The sequence below is a fragment of the Anolis sagrei genome, chromosome Y (assembly GCF_037176765.1).
Source record: "Anolis sagrei isolate rAnoSag1 chromosome Y, rAnoSag1.mat, whole genome shotgun sequence".
Classification (NCBI taxonomy): domain Eukaryota; kingdom Metazoa; phylum Chordata; class Lepidosauria; order Squamata; family Dactyloidae; genus Anolis; species Anolis sagrei.
Window position 1 is genome coordinate 35917633 of NC_090035.1, and position 18290 is coordinate 35935922.

Sequence of the window (18290 nt, forward strand, 5' to 3'; positions counted from 1 at the left end):
ACTGCCTTGCCTTAGAGCAGTGGTTCTCAACCTATGGGTCCCTAGGTGTTTTGGCTTACAACTCCCAGAAATCCCTGTTTACCAGCTGTTAGGATTTTTGCAAGTTGAAAGCCAAAACATCTGAGGACCCACCAGTTGAGAACCACTGTCTTGGAAGAAGGATAGAGAAGAGTGGAACCTCAAAGACTTCAATTTTATTTATTAGTTTACTTCATTTATACTTTGCCTTTCTCACCCTGCAGGGGACTCAAGGCGGCTTACAGATTCTGGCAAGATTCAGTGCCATATATTAATATAATAATAAAACATACCCCATCAAACTGTAAAACAGTTAAAACACATGAACAAATAAAACACATAGAACAATGAAACAGATTAAAACATATAAAATGCTTGATTCCATTCATCCATAATATTTTTTCAGACTGTGTTGAAATCCATAATGTCTTATTCTCCAAACACCTGCATAGAGAGCCAGGTCTTTTTTCTGAAGACCAGAAGGTATGGGGCCTGCCTAATGTCACTGGGGAAGGAGTTCCACAGGCAAGGAGCCGCCACTGAGAAGTCTCTGTCTGTTATCCCCACCAATCACACTTACGAAGAGGGTGGGACCAAGAGCAGGGCCTCCTCAGCAGATCTTAAAGCTCTAGTTGATTCAGAAGGGGAGATGCGTTTTTAAACTACCATGCTTTTGGATTAGTGGTTCCCAACCTGTGATCCATGGACCACCAGTGGTCTGCAAAAATTAAAATATGGTCTGCAGCCTCACCGTTACTACGAGAGTGACTGGTCTCGCAAAACACTTACAGTGCTGAGACTTATTAAAAATGGTTTCTGTGGGTGAGCAGATGGCGAGTACCGGATGGCATATGTTCTGTATCAGAAATTAGAGCTGATGTGGTCTATTCAATGCAGTTTTTTTAATCAGCCTCCCAAATAACCAAACTGACTCAAAAGTTGACCAAAAACTGATTCATACCCTTTTGGTAGTAATGTTGGAGAGTGGTCCCTGATCAACATGGTCCCTGATCAACATGGTCCCCTGCTTTGGAGAAAGGAAGGAAGAAGGAATCACTCCAAAAAGAAAACAGAAATACCAAACGGGAGTGTGGCTATTATGCAATGAAATACAAGTAACTAATAACAATCTGCCAGTGGTAAACTCCAGCTACCATAAAAATAGTTCTGTAGTCCCTGCTTGTGTAATCCCAGGGAGTAACAGGCTTATTGTGGCATAAACTTTGGAGGGCTACATTTTAAGAGATTTTTGAAACATTTCTCCTCAAAAGTCCAGCAGTAATGAGACCTGTGATACTTTTGTCTGTGTTTCTTACTAGCATCATCCAGTACATTAATGGGAGATGAATTTGAGGACAGTTAGGACAAATGGCTGGAAAACTTGGCTCAAGAGCAGTATGTATGAAAAAGATCTTGTTGTCCTCATGGACAACAAGTTAAACACGAGCCAACAATGTCATGCAGTGGCAAAAAAAAGCCAATGGGATTTTGGCCTGCATCAATAGGAGTCTAGTGTCTAGATCCAGGGAAGTCATGCTGCCCCTCTATTCTGCCTTGGTAAGATTACATCTGGAACACTGTGTCCAATTCTGGGCACCACAATTGAAGATGTTGAAAAGCTAGAATGTATCCAGAGGAGGATAACTAAAATGATCAAAGGTCCAGAGAACAAGTCCTATGAGGAGTGCCTTAAACAGCTGGACATGCTTAGCCTGCAGAAGAGAAGGTAGAGAGGAGACATGATAAATATGTGAAGGGAAGTCATAGGGAGAAGGGAGCAGGTTTGTTTTCTGCTGCCCTGGAGACTAGGACTCGGAAAAAATGGCTTCAAACTACAGGAAAGGAGATGCCACCTGAACATTTGGGAAGAACTTCCTAACAGTAAGAGCTGTTTAGCAGTGGAACTCTCTGCCCCAGTGTGGTGGAGGCTCCTTCTTTGGAGGCTTTTAAGCAGAGACTGGATGGCCATTGGTCGGGGGTGCTTTGAATGCGATTTTCCTGCTTTTTTGGCAGAGGGTTGGACTGGATGGCCCACGAGGTCTCTTCCAATTCTATGATTCTAAGCCAATGATTTGTATCTCAATAAAGAAAGACACTGATTGGCCTGGATCAGGGCTTCTTTTCAGGCTCTTTGATGGCGGAAAGCATGTTTTATTGATTTTATTGTTTATGGAATTTTAAGGATGTTTATAACTGTTTATATTATTGTGGCATCAAATTCTGCCGGTTTTGTAAACCGCCCTGAGTCGCCCTCGGGCTGAGAAGGGCGGTATAGAAATATAGCAAATAAATAAATAAATAAGCAGCAATGATTTCCCCCCTCTGCTGCGCCCATTGGCTACCGTTCCTCCATCTTTTTTTCTCCTGGAAACTTATCAGGGATTACCATTTAGGATTTTCCAACTGAGAACAAGGCAGGAAAGGACCCGAAAAAGTGTGCACTGCCCCTTTAAGAGCCCTTCTTCTCCGGCATCTCGCTGCTGGTCGGGAGGGTGACTGAGTACGGGCGGCGCTTCCGCCGGAAAAAGCCGGAGTCCGCGTCACGTGGAAAAGGTGCACTGCGGAGGGTCACGTGGGGCGAAAGATGGCGGCTCCAGAAGAGCGAGAGGAGGCGTTTCTCACTTTTTACACGGAGGTAACTGCCACCGACCGGCCTTCCTTCCTTCCTGGTCCCCCCTCGCTTCCTTTCCGGGTTGGGCCTCTTCCCGCGAGCACCGAGGGAGCCTGCCTGTTACTTCGTCTCTTTTTCCTCTCACAGGCCCCATTTCTCCAATTGCTTCGGGAGAAGGCTTTTCTGAGGAAATAGGCTCGCTGGTCTCACATCGCCTGGCCTCCGCCGAGAAATCCGGGCTGTTTCCATAATTATGGGTGGTTGGTAACCTGCGTGGCACGCAGTTTGAAAAGGCCAGGCTGTTGTCGAAGGATTTCATGGTCGGAATCACGGTTGCTGTAAGCTTTTCGGGCTGTATGACCATTCCCTCCTGACGTTTCGCCCGCATCAATGGCAGGCATCCTCAGAGGTTGTGAGGTCTGTTGGAAACTAGGAAAATTGGGTTTATATATCTGTGGAATGACCAGGGTGGGAGAAAACTCTTTGTCTGTTGGAGGTAAGTGTGAATGTTTCAATTGGCAGTAAGAAGCCACATTTTGGAAACTGCTAGGCCATCAAATGCTAATCAAAGTGGCCAATTGAAACATAATAATACTTTATTTATATACTGCTCTATCTCCCCGAGGGGACTCAAAGCGGTTTCCAAGTAACATCATCAATGTTGTTGTTCATTCGTTCAGTTGCTTCCAACTCTTCGTGACCTCATGAACCAGCCCACCCACAGTTCCCGGCTGGTTGTCACGACCCCTAGCTCCTTCAGGGTCAATCCAGTCACTTCAAGGATGCCATCCATCCATCTTGCCCTTGGTCAGCCCCTCTTCCTTTTTCTTTCAATTTTCCCCAGCATCATTGTCTTCTCCAAGCCTTCCTGTCTTCTCATTATGTGGCCAAAATACTACATCTTTGCTTCTACTATCCTTCCCTCCAGTGAACAGTCGGGCTTTATTTCCAGAAGTATGGACTGGTTGGATCTTCTTGTGGTCCAAGGCACTCTCAGAACTTTCCTCCAACACCACAATTCAAAAGTATCTATCAAAAACATCATCAATGCATGCAGAATAAACAACATAAACATAAGATTAACAAAACAATATGAGCATAAAAATTGTCACCATAACACATATATATTAAAAGTAATTCTCCCTGTTCAAGGCAATTTAAAAGGCTGGGCCGAGATTAGTGCAAGCTCAAAAATTCTAGGGGGGATTGGAAATTAAGTGCAGTGCTATAACAGGCAACAGCAATAATAGGTACGGGTCTATGGGTGTTCATTCCAGGGCCTATTAGAGGAAGTAACCTGGGTCATTGCTAGGAAAAACCAGACTATATTTAACAATGTCTAGGGCTGAGCTAGAACATAGAATCATAGAGTTGGAAGAGACCTCATGGGCCATTCACTCCAACTTCCTGCCAAGAATCAGGAATATTGCATTCAAAGCACCCTTGACAGATGGCCACCCAGCCTCTGTTTAAAAGCTTCCAAAGAAGGAGCCTCCACCACACTCCAGGGCAGAGAGTTCAACTGCTGAATGGCTCTCACAGTCAGGAAGTTCTTCCTAATGTTCAGGTGGAATCTCTTTTCTTGTAGTTTGAAGCCATTGTTCAACGTCCTAGTCCCCAGGGTAGCAGAAAACAAGCTTGCTCCCTCCTCCCTATGACTTCCTCTCACATTCGCACCTCCAACAGGCAAGAGTTCTTTCCCCCACCCTGGACATTATTCCACAGATATATAAACCCCCATTTTCCTAGTTTCCAGCAGACCTCACAACTTCTGAGGATGCCTGCCATGGATGCAGGTAAATCATCTGGAGAGAACGCTTCTGGAATATGGCCATTGTTGTTGTTGTTCATTCGTTCAGTCATCTCCGACTCTTCGTGACCTCATGGACCAGCCCACGCCAGAGCTCCCTGTTGGCTGTCACCACCCCCAGCTCCTTCAAGGTCAGTCCAGTCACTTCAAGGATGCCATCCATCCATCTTGCCCTTGGTCGGCCCCTCTTCCTTTTACCTTCTACTTTCCCCTGCATAATTGTCTTCTCTAGGCTTTGCTGTCTCTTCATGATGTGGCCAAAGTACTTCAACTTTGTCTCTAGTATCCTTCCCTCCAGTGAGCAGTCGGGCTTTATTTCCTGGATCTGGTTGGATCTTCTCGCAGTCCAAGGCACTCTCAGAACTTTCCTCCAACACCACAGCTCAAAAGCATCTATCTTTCTTCGCTCAGCCTTCCCTAAGGTCCAGCTCTCACATCCGTAGGTTACTACAGGGAATACCATGGCTTTGACTAAGCGGATCTTTGTTGCCAGTGTGATGTCTCTACTCTTTACTATTTTATCGAGATTGGACATTGCTCTCCTCCCAAGAAGTAAGCGTCTTCTGATTTCCTGACCACAGTCTGCATCTGCAGTAATCTTTGCACCTAGAAATACAAAGTCTGTCATGGCCTCCACATTTTCTCCCTCTATTTTCCAGTTGTCAGTCATTCTTGTTGCCATAATCTTGGTTTTTTTTATGTTTAGCTGCAACCTGGCTTTTGTGCTTTCTTCTTTCACCTTGATTAGAAGGCTCCTCAGCTCCTCCTCGCTTTCGGCCATCAGAGTGGTGTCATCTGCATATCTGAGGTTGTTAATGTTTCTTCCAGCAATTTTCACCCCAGCTTTACATTCATCAAGCCACGCACATCGCATGATGTGTTCTGCATACACATTAAAAAAGGTTGGGTGAGAGTATGCAGCCTTGCCGTACACATTTCCCAGTCTTGAACCAGTCTGTTGTTCCGTGGTCAGTTCTTACTGTTGCTACTTGGTCCTTGTACAGATTCCTCAGGAGAGAGACAAGGTGGCTTGGTATGCTCATCCCACCAAGAACTTGCCATAATTTATTATCATCCACACAGTCAAAGGCTTTAGAATAGTCAATGAAGCAGAAATAGATGTTTTTCTGAAACACCCTGCCTTTCTCCATTATCCAGCGGATATTGGCAATCTGGTCTCTCGTTCCTCTGCCTTTTCTAAACCCAGCTTGAACATCTGGCAACTCTCGCTTCATGTATTGCTGGAGTCTTCCTTGCAGGATTTTGAGCATTACCTTACTGGCATGAGAAATAAGGGCCACTGTACGGAAGTTTGAGCAGTCTTTCACATTTCCCTTTTTTGGTATAGGGATATAAGTTGATTTTTTCCAGTCTGATGGCCATTCTTGTGTTTTCCGTATTTGCTGGCATATGGCATGCATCACCTTGACAGCATCACCTTTTAAGATTTTAAACAGTTCAGCTGGGATCCCGTCGTCTTCTGCTGCCTTGTTGTTAGCAATGCTTCTTAAGGCCCATTCAGCCTCACTCCTCAGGATGTCTGGTTCTAATTCATTCACCACACCGTCAAAACTATCCTCGATATTATTATCCTTCCTATACAGATCTTCTGTATAGTCTCGCCACCTTCTCTTGATCTCTTCAGCTTCTGTTAGGTCCCTGCCATCTTTGTTTCTTATCATACCAATTTTTGCCTGAAATTTACCTCCAATGTTTCTAATTTTCTGGAAGAGGTCTCTTGTCCTTCCTATTCTGTTGTCTTCTTCCACTTCCATGCATTGGTTATTTAAAAATAGTTCCTTATCTCTTCTGGCTAACCTCTGGAATTGCGCATTTAACTGGGCATATCTCCCCTTATCACTGTTTCCTTTTCCTTTCCTCCTTTCTTGGGCTACTTCCAGTGTCCCAGCAGACAACCATTTTGCCTGAATATGGCCATACAGCCTGAAAAACTTACAGCAATCCAAAGGTCAGGATGTTAGACATTTTCTGGGGAGGAAAAGAGCTTGGCTGCTGAGAAAGGGCTTCAGGGAGGGCTGCCTCCCTGGGATGACGTAGAGGGGATCCTAGTGGATGTGGCCTGGCTCCTGATAAATGCAATGCCTTTGTTCACAGTGTTCCTCTTGGCCTCTTTCAAATAAGTCAGTTTCATAGTGTTGTAAAAATAAAGCAACGGATCATGTGTGTGATTCATTGACGGAAGGGGAATTTAAAATGTAACAGAGTTACATAGCAAGGAACGTTTTCCGTGTCTGTTCAGAAGCAAACTGCATTGAATTTCGTGAAGCCTTCTTCTTAGGTAACTCTGAATAGATTTTTGTGAAAATATTAGTAATATTGTGAAAATATTAGTAGGCTACACTCTCGGACCTGCTTACCTGGGAATCAGTTAATAATAAACGTTATTTATACCCTGCCACCAGGAACAAGGGTTTAACCCCGGTGGCACAATGGGTTAAACCCTTGTATATATTGTCAAAGGTTTTCATGACGGGGGGGGGGGGGGGGTGGAGTCAGCCATGGCTGGGTAAAGACGTCTTTCCCTGCAGCTCTCAAGGAAAAAGCAAATATGCAGTGAAATAATGGGCCAATGGACTATCTTTTTGGATTGAAAAGGAGAGGAAAGCTGTGAAGCATTCAAGGTGCAGAAAAAAAGCTTTAAAAGGTAATTTATTACCGTTTAATAGCTTTGATTTATGGGTCCTGGCAGAGACGGTTGCGAAAGCTGGTGGCTGTGAAAGTGAAAGTAACTGTTAATGCTGAGTGCATAGTGCTGGAAAAGGAAAAAACAGCCCAGCAATTTAAATAAACATCCAGATAATTAGAAAGACTTTGTCTAATAATGCTAATTGGAACGGAAATTGGAAGGTCTCAGCAATGATTAAAGGCATGTTCCTCCTTTGAAGAAGAAGGAGTGAGTTATTCTCATCAGTTTAAAACTGAATCCCCTGGTTTCAAGGGAAGCATTGCAAGGCATATTTAATTGGAATCTTTTGGACTGTGCTGTACAGAGGGAAATCAAGTAAATAAAAATTGATAACAAGTGGAAGGAGCAAATTTGACGGGATTGACGGGAAGTTGAATGAGAAGGGAGAAACAAAGACAAGGGAAAGAGCAGGAGAGTCTCCCAAAAAATCCTCTGTGGTCACGTATAAAGCCTTCTGATAGAGCTTTTTCAAGATTGGAAAGGGTGGGAGCTCCCCAAGCCCTTCAGCCTCCCCAGGAAATGAGTGCCCCCCCAATCAAGGGAAAACAATTAAAAAGGACCCCCCCCCAAACGGGGGGGGGGGGCAGCAGGGGGAGGAGGTATCTCTACTTCACTGCCATCTTTAACAGCAGAAGCAGAAGGAGGCAGTGAGAAGAAGAAAGAAATGGACAATAGCCAATTGTTAAGTAAAATAGCAGAATTCATTAAAAAGGAGAGCGAAAAGAGAGTTGAACTCGATGTTTGATAAAGAAAGAGAAATGAGGGAAAAGGATATTCAGGCATTGAAGCAAGATATTTGGACCAGTGCCAAGGAATTTAAAACCCAACTGGAGGCCGAGAGAAAAAGTTTGGATGAAAATTTTCAGACAATAAAAGGAACTCTGCAAACAAAGCATGGAGAAATACAAACAATCAAAGCAGAAACTGAAAAGAACAAACAAGAACAATGAGCACTTAAACAACAAACACAGCAAAATGAAAACAGGCTTTCAGATGTGGAAAGAAAGTTTGTGTACATGCAAGATAACCAAAGAAGGAACAATGTAACAATTAAAAACTTTCCAGAAGGGAATAAAAAAGAAGATTTGAAAACTGAAATTCTGAAATGGCTGCAGAAAATCACACCAACACTAAATTGGACAGAATTGGATTTGGAACGAGTCCATCGTCTTCCGTCTGGAAGAAATAAAATAATTCGAGTTCATAACTTCCGTCAAAGAAAGATCTGATGAAAATACTAAAGAAGAACCCAGAATATTTAACGATGGGTGAATCAAAACTGGAAATGTTTAATGACTATTGTCCTGAAACCAAGAATCGGAGATACTCAATGAAGCCAATTAATGAAGGCTGGAATGTTGTATACCTGGGGATATCCGATCTTTCTCAAATTCCAATGGAAAGGCAAGAGATACAGAATAGACTAGCTGGAACAAGGACATCAACTAATGTAGGAGCTTGGCATAGCAAGAAAACAAGAGAGAGATCAAAAGAAAAAGGAGAAGAACGGATCAGAGGGAGGAGAATTGGAGGGAATAATCGGCGCCATTGGAGGAATTGAGATGTAAGAAGAAATTAAACACTGCAATCAAAATTTATTTATTTGAAATGAGCACTCGGGGGGGGGGGGGAGGGAGACTCTGGGCCACTGGATGACTTCACCCCCCTCCAATTGGGAAGGCCGGCTGCCATGGTTGGGACCAGAAGTCCCGAAGAATGGATGGGGAGGAAGGGGGGAATGAGGAGAGGGGGGAAGCAGGGGGGAGTGCAAGGGTTCACATTGGTTCAAGCCACAAAAAAGCTTTTAAAGGGAAATGGAAATGATGTTCCATAAGTTAAGAATCTCAACACTTAATACGAGCGGTCTAGGGACGGTAATTAAAAGAAGGCGGATTGAAGCCTTACTGAAGTAGGATGCGGCGGACATTATCTTCCTACAGGAAACGCATCAGAATAAACCGGGTTCAAATGAACTAAAATCGAGTTGGATAAGGAATTATGAAAAATCTTTTGGGTCAGCAAAATCAAGAGGGGTAGCTATAATAATTGCAAAGAAATGCAATTTTGTCATAAACAAGGTACTGAAAGAGAAGGAGGGCAGATACATAATAATGTATGGCGAAATAGGGGAAGATAAATATGTATTAATAAATGTATATGCACCAAATGTAAAACAGCGAGAATTTTATGAAAAAGTGTTAGAACAAATAGAGAATTATCACCAGCAAAATGTAATATTTGGAGGTGACTGTAATTGTTACCTGGACCCAAAAAAGGATAAAACTATGCTAGCATCAAAAATTAGAAATATTGAAACAACAGATTTAAGTAGAGTAATGAATAAATGGCAACTAAAGGATGTGTGGAGATTGGTAAAAGGGAATGAAAATAGATATACATATTATTCAGCGGTGCATAAGGTGTATACAAGAATAGATTATATTTTTGTCTCTAAAAATATGTTAAGTAAAGTGTTAAATGCTGATATTGGAACAGTTAAGATTTCGGATCATGCCCTGGTATCAACTGAGATTGCTTTGAAATGTGATTATGATAAAATGAGGAGGTGAAGATTAAATACAAAAATATTGAATTATAAAGAGATAGTGGATAGAGTGAAAGCAGAATGGCAAGAAACTTGGGGTTTTAATGAAAAGGAGGTAACAAGAGGAGTGCTATGGGACACTATGAAAGGGGTGACGAGAGGGTTATGTATAAAAGAGACAATCTCAAAAAAAGGCAAGAAGAAAAGAAAAGGAATCTAGAAATAGAAATTGAAGAGATTGAAAAAGCATATGTAATAAAGAGAGATACGTGAACTTACACAAGGTTGAGAGCAAAAAAAGAGGAATTGGATAAAATGGAAATAGATGAAGTACAAGAATATCTAATTTATTTAAGGAGGGAATATTTTGAGTTTAGTGACAGGAATTCAAAGATGTTAGCCAAATCCATACAAAAAAAGAAAATGGAAGGCATGATGTTGTTGTTGTTGTTGTTCATTCGTTCAGTCGTCTCCGACTCTTCGTGACCTCATGGACCAGCCCACGCCAGAGCTCCCTGTCGGCCGTTACCACCCCCAGCTCCCTCAAGGTCAGTCCAGTCACTTCAAGGATGCCATCCATCCATCTTGGCCTTGGTCGGCCCCTCTTCCTTTTGCCTTCCACTTTCCCCAGCATAATTGTCTTCTCTAGGCTTTCCTGTCTCCTCATGATGTGGCCAAAGTACTTCAACTTTGTCTCTAGTATCTTTCCCTCCAGTGAGCTGTCGGGTTTTATTTCCTGGAGGATGGACTGGTTGGATCTTCTCGCAGTCCAAGGCACTCTCAGAACTTTCCTCCAACACCACAACTCAAAAGCATCGATCTTCCTTCGCTCGGCCTTCCCTAAGGTCCAGCTCTCACATCCGTAGGTTACTACAGGGAATACCATGGCTTTGACTAGGCGGATCTTTGTTGCCAGTCTGATGTCTCTACTCTTGACTATTTTATCGAGATTGGACATTGCTCTCCTCCCAAGAAGTAAGCGTCTTCTGATTTCCTGGCCACAGTCTGCATCTGCAGTAATCTTTGCACCTAGAAATACAAAATCTGTCATGGCCTCCACGGTTTCTCCCTCTATTTTCCAGTTGTCAATCATTCTTGTTGCCATAATCTTGGTTTTTTTTACGTTTAGCTGCAACCCGGCATGATAAATACGATAAAAGATAAAACAGGTAAACTATGTAGAACTATGAAAGAAAAATTGAAGGTATTTGAAGAATTTTATGATGAATTATACCAAACCAAAACCTAGTTCTATAGTAGCAATTAGGAAATATGTGGAGGAAAATTGGGAGAGTAAGTTGGAGGAGGCAACAAGAATGATTGACAACTGGGAAATAGAGAGAGAAAATGTGGAGGCCGTGACAGACTTTGTATTTCTAGGTGCAAAGATTACTGCAGATGCAGACTGTGGCCAGGAAATCAGAAGACGCTTACTTCTTGGGAGGAGAGCAATGTCCAATCTGAATAAAATAGTAAAGAGCAGAGACATCACACTGGCAACAAAGATCCGCATAGTCAAAACCATGGTATTCCCTGTAGTAACCTACGGATGTGAAAGCTGGACCTTAGGGAAGGCTGAGTGAAGGAAGATAGATGCTTTTGAGCTGTGGTGTTGGAGGAAAGTTCTGAGAGTGCCTTGGACTGCGAGAAGATCCAACCAGTCCATCCTCCAAGAAATAAAGCCCGACTGCTCACTGGAGGGAAGGATACTAGAGACAAAGTTGAAGTACTTTGGCCACATCATGAGGAGACATCAAAGCCTAGAGAAGACAATTATGCTGGGGAAAGTGGAAGGTAAAAGGAAGAGGGACCGACCAAGGGCAAGATGGATGGATGGCATCCTTGAAGTGACTGGTTTGACCTTGAAGGAGCTGGGGGTGGTGACAGCTGACAGGGAGCTCTGGCGTGGGCTGGTCCATGAGGTCACAAAGAGTCAGAGACGACTGAACGAATGAACAACAAGTTGGAGGAGAAAGATAAAGAGCTACTGGAAGAACCTATTAAGAAGATAGAAATAGAGAAAGTTATTAAGAATTTAAAATTTGGGAAAGCCCCAGGCTTGGTTGGCCTAGGGACAGAATATTATAAAAGCTTTAGAGAAGTTTGGACTCCAAAATTATTAGAATTGTATAATGGAATAATGAACGGAGATAAATCACCAGAATCATGGAGGAGATCACTAATAATATTAATACCAAAACCTGACAAAGATTTAACAGACCCGGGGTCATATAGGCCCATATTGTTAGTTAATCAGGATGCAAATATCTTATCTGCGATAATAGCCAATAGAATGAGTAAATGCATGTATAAGTTTATAAAAGATCAGTGTGGGTTTGTAAAAGGAAGACAAATGTCAAATTTGATAGGGAGAGTATTAAATATAATTTATTGGGCTAAAGAGGAGAAGAAAAAAGTAGGGATATTATCATTAGACATCTTCAAAGCGTTTGATTGTGTGGAATGGGAGACATTAACAGAAATTTTGAATAAATTTGGAATGGGAAATAGAATAAAAGGAATTTTAGAACAATATTACTCAAGGAACTCAGCAGTGGTAACTATAAATGGTGGAGTGACAAATGAAATAAAAGTGACAAGAGGAAAGAGACAAGGTTGCCCTTTGTCACCGATTTTATTTGCCACGGTGATAGAACTGTTCACAAATGTCATAAGGAAAGACAAGAATCTAGAAGGGTTAGGAAAAAAGGAGAAACAAGGGGAGTTTATTTGCTGACGGCACACTGCTATTTATAGAAAATATAGCAAAGAAAATGGATAAAATAAAAGATCATTTTGAGATATTTGGGAAAACAACAGGCTTACAAGTTAATTGGAATAAGTCAGAAATGATGCTACTCAATTATACAAAGGAAGAAGAAAAGGTTTTATAGAACAGAGTAAAATGAGAATAAGAATTAAGAATAAATTAAAATACCTGAGAGTAATAATAACAAAGGATTTAAAAAATGGAAGAGGTAAATGTAGTAACATTGAGGAAAGTGGTTCAGAAAAAGTTAATAGAGTATGAAGGTATACGCTTATCTTGGTTTGGAAGAATAGCATTAGTAAAAATGAAAATACTTCCAAAGATAAATTTTATATTTAGGATGCTGCCACTTCAAATCACAGAAGAAGAACTAAATAGATGGCAACAAATGATAAGTACTGCAATGGTAGTAAAAGAAATAGATTAAATAAACAGTTATGGTATAGATCACAAAAAGAGGGTGGACTAGCACTACCTAATATTAAAAAATATTATGAAGCAAGTAGATTAAGATTGGCTATAGAAGGAATGGTAAAAAAAGAGGGAACAGACCGGCTTAGTAATGACTCAGAAGAAGTGGAAGAAGAAATTTGGAATATATTTTTTAAACGGTTCACGAGAAAAGAAATTAGGGAAATCAGAAACACAATGCTGAGCAATACATTAGAAGTATGGAACAAATATAGGAGAAAGTTAATAATGGAGGGGTCAATTATAACCCCAATTGTAATGGAAAAGAAGTTTCCAAAAAATCTAAAAAAAAGTAATGGATAAAAAGTTAAGGGGAAAATTTTTAGATAAGATAGGGGATTGGATAAGGTGGGAATGAAGAAGGAATTGATTATGGAAGAGTTTAAAGAAATAAAATTGACATGGTTCCATTGTATACAATTAGAACAATGGCTCAAAAATTGGGGGGAAAATAATAGAAATGGAAGCAAACTTAACCAATTTGAACAAATAATACCGAAGGGAAGGGTTGTAGAAGAGCATGAAAATTTGAGAGGAATAACTAGTAAAATATATAATATAATAATTGAAATGAAGGAAATACAAAAAATAACATCCTTAAAGAAGTTTGGGAAGAAGATTTATGGAAAAAAATAAACGAAATAGAGTGGCAACAATTATGGGGACAAAGACATTTAAAAAAAATTATCAATATGGGTTAAAGAAAATTATTATAAGCTAATATGGAAGTGGTATCTGACACCAGTAAGAATAGCATATATAAATAAAAATAATTCAAAAATTGTTGGAGAGGGTGTCAAGAACCAGGAACATATATACCTATGTGGTGGCAATGTAAATATGTAAATAATTTTTGGGAGAAAGTATTTAGAGAAATAGAAGATATAATGAATATGAAAATTGAGAAAAGTCCTAGTATAGCTTTATTATCACTATATAACAACAAACAATTGAAAAAGGAGGATAAAGAAGCGATAACAAACTTATTAACAATAGCAAGACTGCTCATAGCAAAAAATCTGGAAAAAAGAAATAAATATACAATAGAGGAGTGGTACAAGGAAGCATGGAAACTGGCAATAAATGATAAGCTTACATGTATATTAAAAGTTAAAAAAGATATATGGAAATAAAGTGATTTTGATGTTGTATGGGGAAAATTTGTTGTAAATGGTTTAAAAAAATAAAGAAGGAAGGTTACTGCCACAAGAAATGAGATTTTGGACAGATGATATGTAAAAGTTGTGGCTTGAAATGGGGGGTAGGGGAGCACAGTGGTGGGAGAAAAAAAGGGAATAAAATGCTTAAGCAAAAAAATTAGATTATATGTTAAAGAGGGTGTTGAATAATATGTAACTGCTATAAACAAATGTATAATAAATGTAATAATTATGATAAAGCAATAAAAATATTTAAAAAAAACAAACAGCTGGGGAAAAAACCAAAAAAACAAACAAAACAAAACAAAAAGGTTTTCATGACCGGAATCAGTGAGTTGTAAGTTTTTGAGGCTGTATGACATTGATCCAGAAGCATTCTTCTTGAACTTGGCCATACAGACCGAAAAATTTAAACCCTTGTAAGTAGTAACTTTATTTTTGTACCCTGCCTCCATCTCCCTGAACGGACTTGGGGTGGCTTACAAATGGCACAACGTGCCTAAAACAGCTCATAAAACAAACACACAATACAATAAAAGATAAAACCAATAGCATATAAAATAATAATTTAAGCTTAAGACAGCGTCAATAGCCTATGGTGAGAACTGTAATAAAACATGGTCAACTGTAAACAGGAACAAGGGGATAGAATAATGCTAGTACTAGCTCATGAACTAGGGCATGGGACTTAAGTGCAATACTGTGTCATTAATTGCGGACCATTGGGGTTAGACATTCTCAAAGGCCGGCAGGATTGCTGACCAATAGGTCAGCGGTTCGAATCCGTGGAGCGATGTGAGCTCCCGTCTCAGCTCTAGCTTCCCATGTGGGGATATGAGAGAAGCATTCCACAGGATGGTAAAACATCAAACATCAGGGCGTCCCCTGCAGATGGCCAATTCTCGCACACCAGAAGCGACTTGGAGTTTCTCAAGTCACTCCTGACATGGAAAAAAAATTCCCAAAGGCACTCGGGGTGGCTCACAGAAGTATTACAAGTGCTGAACATAAAATAAATGATACATAAACATATAGACTATAACAAAACACATTTACAACAGCAAGCATACATAAAATTGTTGTATATATATATTTTAAAATTCATAAAATGTATAAGGTGGGGCTTCAAAAAAATGTTTGGGAACTTTACTTGAAAGAAAACTGTCAAAGGTGAAGAACTGAGGAAAGTTGCTGTGAGAGGTCCAAACTTGCAGTGAATATTTAGACTTGTTGGGAACTAAGATGAAATATCACATACACACACACACATATTTTTTTTCCTGTCGTAGTCACTGTGAATCGTACATTTGGTATCTCTGCACCTGTGCAGTACAACTTCTAGAAAGTAAAAGAACATTTTAGCCCTCAGCTAGGCCCGCCCATCTTCCCCGAGAATATATAGCCCGTGGGCGGGGCTAGCTGACAGTTCTCTTAATCTGCTCACGTGTTTAGCAGCTTGGTGAACCTTCTGTTCGATTCTCTCCTTATCTGACGAACTACTACTGACTCTTCTGTTTTGTTTTTTTTATCTTGGACTGTTTTTCTGACAACTGTTCTGCTAAGCCCTCTTGCTACGACCTACCGTTGGACTGACGAGGTATTTTGAACCCCGGACCGGCTTTGGGTACCCCTATTGATCGATCCATCGATCATGGTGACCACTTCGTTTAAGAAGTGCTTCAAATGTCCGAACATCCTACCGGACACCGAGGGGCACTCCCTTTGCCTCACCTGTTTGGGTGAGGCCCATCTGACCCAATTGTGCCCTATATATCTCTTGTTCACCCCTCAAACGAGGAAAAACAGGGTCTCCAGACTCAGAGCGGCCTTCTACGAAAGGGCCCTGCTGCCACTCACTGCTCCAGAATAGGCCGCAGAGCACCCGGACTTACCTTTTTTGGTCTCCTCCACGGGCCTGGCCAAAAAGAAGACCAAAAGGCCTAAGACTAAAGGGTCGCAAGATGGCCGCCAAGCCTCCGCTCAAGAAAAAACTCCCGAGGAAAGAGCGGGAAGGCCGCGAGGCCACATCTCTGGCAGCTCCCAGCGCCCAAATAGAGGTGGGGCGCCCTCTACAGGTGGCTTGTGATTTCTTTGCTGCAGTAGCAACATCGACCCCATGAGCCGCACATGCACCCGCCTCGGAGCTGGTCGCCTGAACGCTGCCCACCTCGGCACTGCCATTCCCCTCACCTCCGCCCTTGAGCCGAGCTTGGGGGTCTCCGTTGGGGCCGATTGCGGCAGAGACCGTGCCGATGCTGTTGCCCCTGCCGTCGCTGCCGGTCTGTATACAACAGGAAGCTCCTGCCGTCCCACCCCCTTCGGGGGCTGAGGATGCGGCCGACGGCCCCGCAGGCCTCACCCAGGAAGACCAGGGTGATCTTCGCAGAGGGGAGCAACCCTCCGCTAATGGGCTTGCTGCCATCTCGGCTTCGGCGCCCTTTCTGCAGCCTTGGCCGCAGCACCCCTCGCATCGTGGGAGCAGCAGGCCAAAACGATCCAGGTCCCCTTCCCGGAGGGGTGGGAGGTCGCGCAGACGATGACATCGATCAACATTGAGGCGCACTCGCTCCTCCTCCACCTCATCATCTTCCACCTCTTCATCTTCCTCTTTGGGACGCTCGAGACAGAGCAGGAGATCCAGGTCCTCCAGACCCCCCTCCCCTGCTGGGGATGCCCACCCATGGGCCCCCTGCCCTGCCAAGGTTTCTGGCAAATGGGCCCATCGGGGCAAATGATATTTGTACAGGCCCCTGTACCTACTATGCCTGTACCTTCCTTTCCAGCTCCACCAGTGGTTGGGGCCCTGACTGTCTCTGCAGTTTGCCCCTCAACCTCGACAGAGAGGCCCTCTACGTCCTCTCAGGCTGCCTCAGGAAGGGCATCTTTGTGTGGATCCTCTACTGTGCTGAACTCTAATGACATGAACTTATGTAATACTTCTTCTGTGTTGACCTCATCCCAACCGCCTCCCACTCTGCCTGCCTCTACTCAAGGCAACTTGCTGGGGGATGATTCTGCTGCCCTGGTTGCGCCTCTACCTCACTCACAAGGTGACTCTACCCCTATGGGGCCATCTGGGGTTTCATTGGCTGAGGGTCCTGTGCATAGAGCCATTGAGCTGGATAGCTCCGATTCAGAACAAGAGCCCACTGATATGGCTCAAAATGGGGAGGGCGAAAATGCTTCATTCATACATCCTGCTGATGTTAACAAATTTGCAGCTCTAATTGATAGAATGATGAAAACTTTAGATATTCCTGCCCCCAAGCCTCTCGAACACGTGGAGGACCCCATGTTTCCTTCCGAAGAACAGGTTGTCACCCCTGCTTCTCCTCTGCCTGTATTACCATACCTCTTAAAGTTAGTGAAGGTAGTAGATATGTCTCCCTCCTCGGTCCCAGCTGTCCCTAGGAGGCTGGACTCACTCTACAAGATTGATGTATCTTCCACAAAATGGGTCACGACTCCGCCCAGGCCAAACACAGTGGTGGCCGAAGTGGCAAAGACAAAGCACCCCAAGAATTTGCTCACTGCCCCTCCCCCCCCCCCCCCCCCCCGATAGGGAGGGCAAGAAGGTGGACTCTCTGGGGGGCAAAGTGCATTTCTCCGCAGGGTTGTTCACCTGGATGGCGCATTACGCCACATATACCAGCGGCTATCAGACTTTCCTGCGGGGAATTTTTTTTTGCCATACATTGACTTGTTACCAACAGACCAGCAAAGGTTTCCCAGAGCACTGCAAGATGAGGCTCTGGCTTTGTCAAAGATGTAAAAAGACTTTGCAAAGCACATGGCTGAGGCCGCAGGCAATATTTTCTCTACTGCCATCTCAATTAGGAGGCACATGTGTTTATAAATGGTCGAGATTTAGTTCTTTTGTTCATTCTAAGGGGCTGGATACCATTAATGCTCCTATACCTGTTGTGTTAGATTTTTTGGTGTCCTTGTTGGATGCGGGTCTCTCCCATTCATCTTTGAAATGTTACTTAGCCACCATTTTATGGTTTAGACTAAAGTCAGGCCTGCCGTCATGTTTTTCCGACCCGCTGTTTAAAACTTTTTAAAGAGGTTTTGCTAATATCAGACCTTTGGTAGCACCAATAGCCCCCACATGGAGTTTGGAAGTTGTGTTGTCTGGCCTTTCAAAGCCCCCCTTTGAACCTTTGGCCAGGGTTGATTTCTCTTTCTTGTCATGGAA

At 42.6% G+C, this 18290-nt stretch overlaps 1 protein-coding gene across 1 annotated transcript in view; it reads left to right on the plus strand.

The window, feature by feature from the left end:
- The first annotated feature begins 2560 nt into the window (after nt 1-2560).
- LOC137095356 (dnaJ homolog subfamily C member 8) overlaps nt 2561-18290 on the plus strand; it is a 29953-nt gene continuing 14223 nt past the window's right edge. Inside the window, exon 1 of the mRNA XM_067461935.1 lies at nt 2561-2653. Within this exon, the coding sequence (XP_067318036.1) occupies nt 2603-2653 (51 nt within the window). The 5' untranslated portion in view covers nt 2561-2602. The remainder of the gene's footprint in view (nt 2654-18290) is intronic.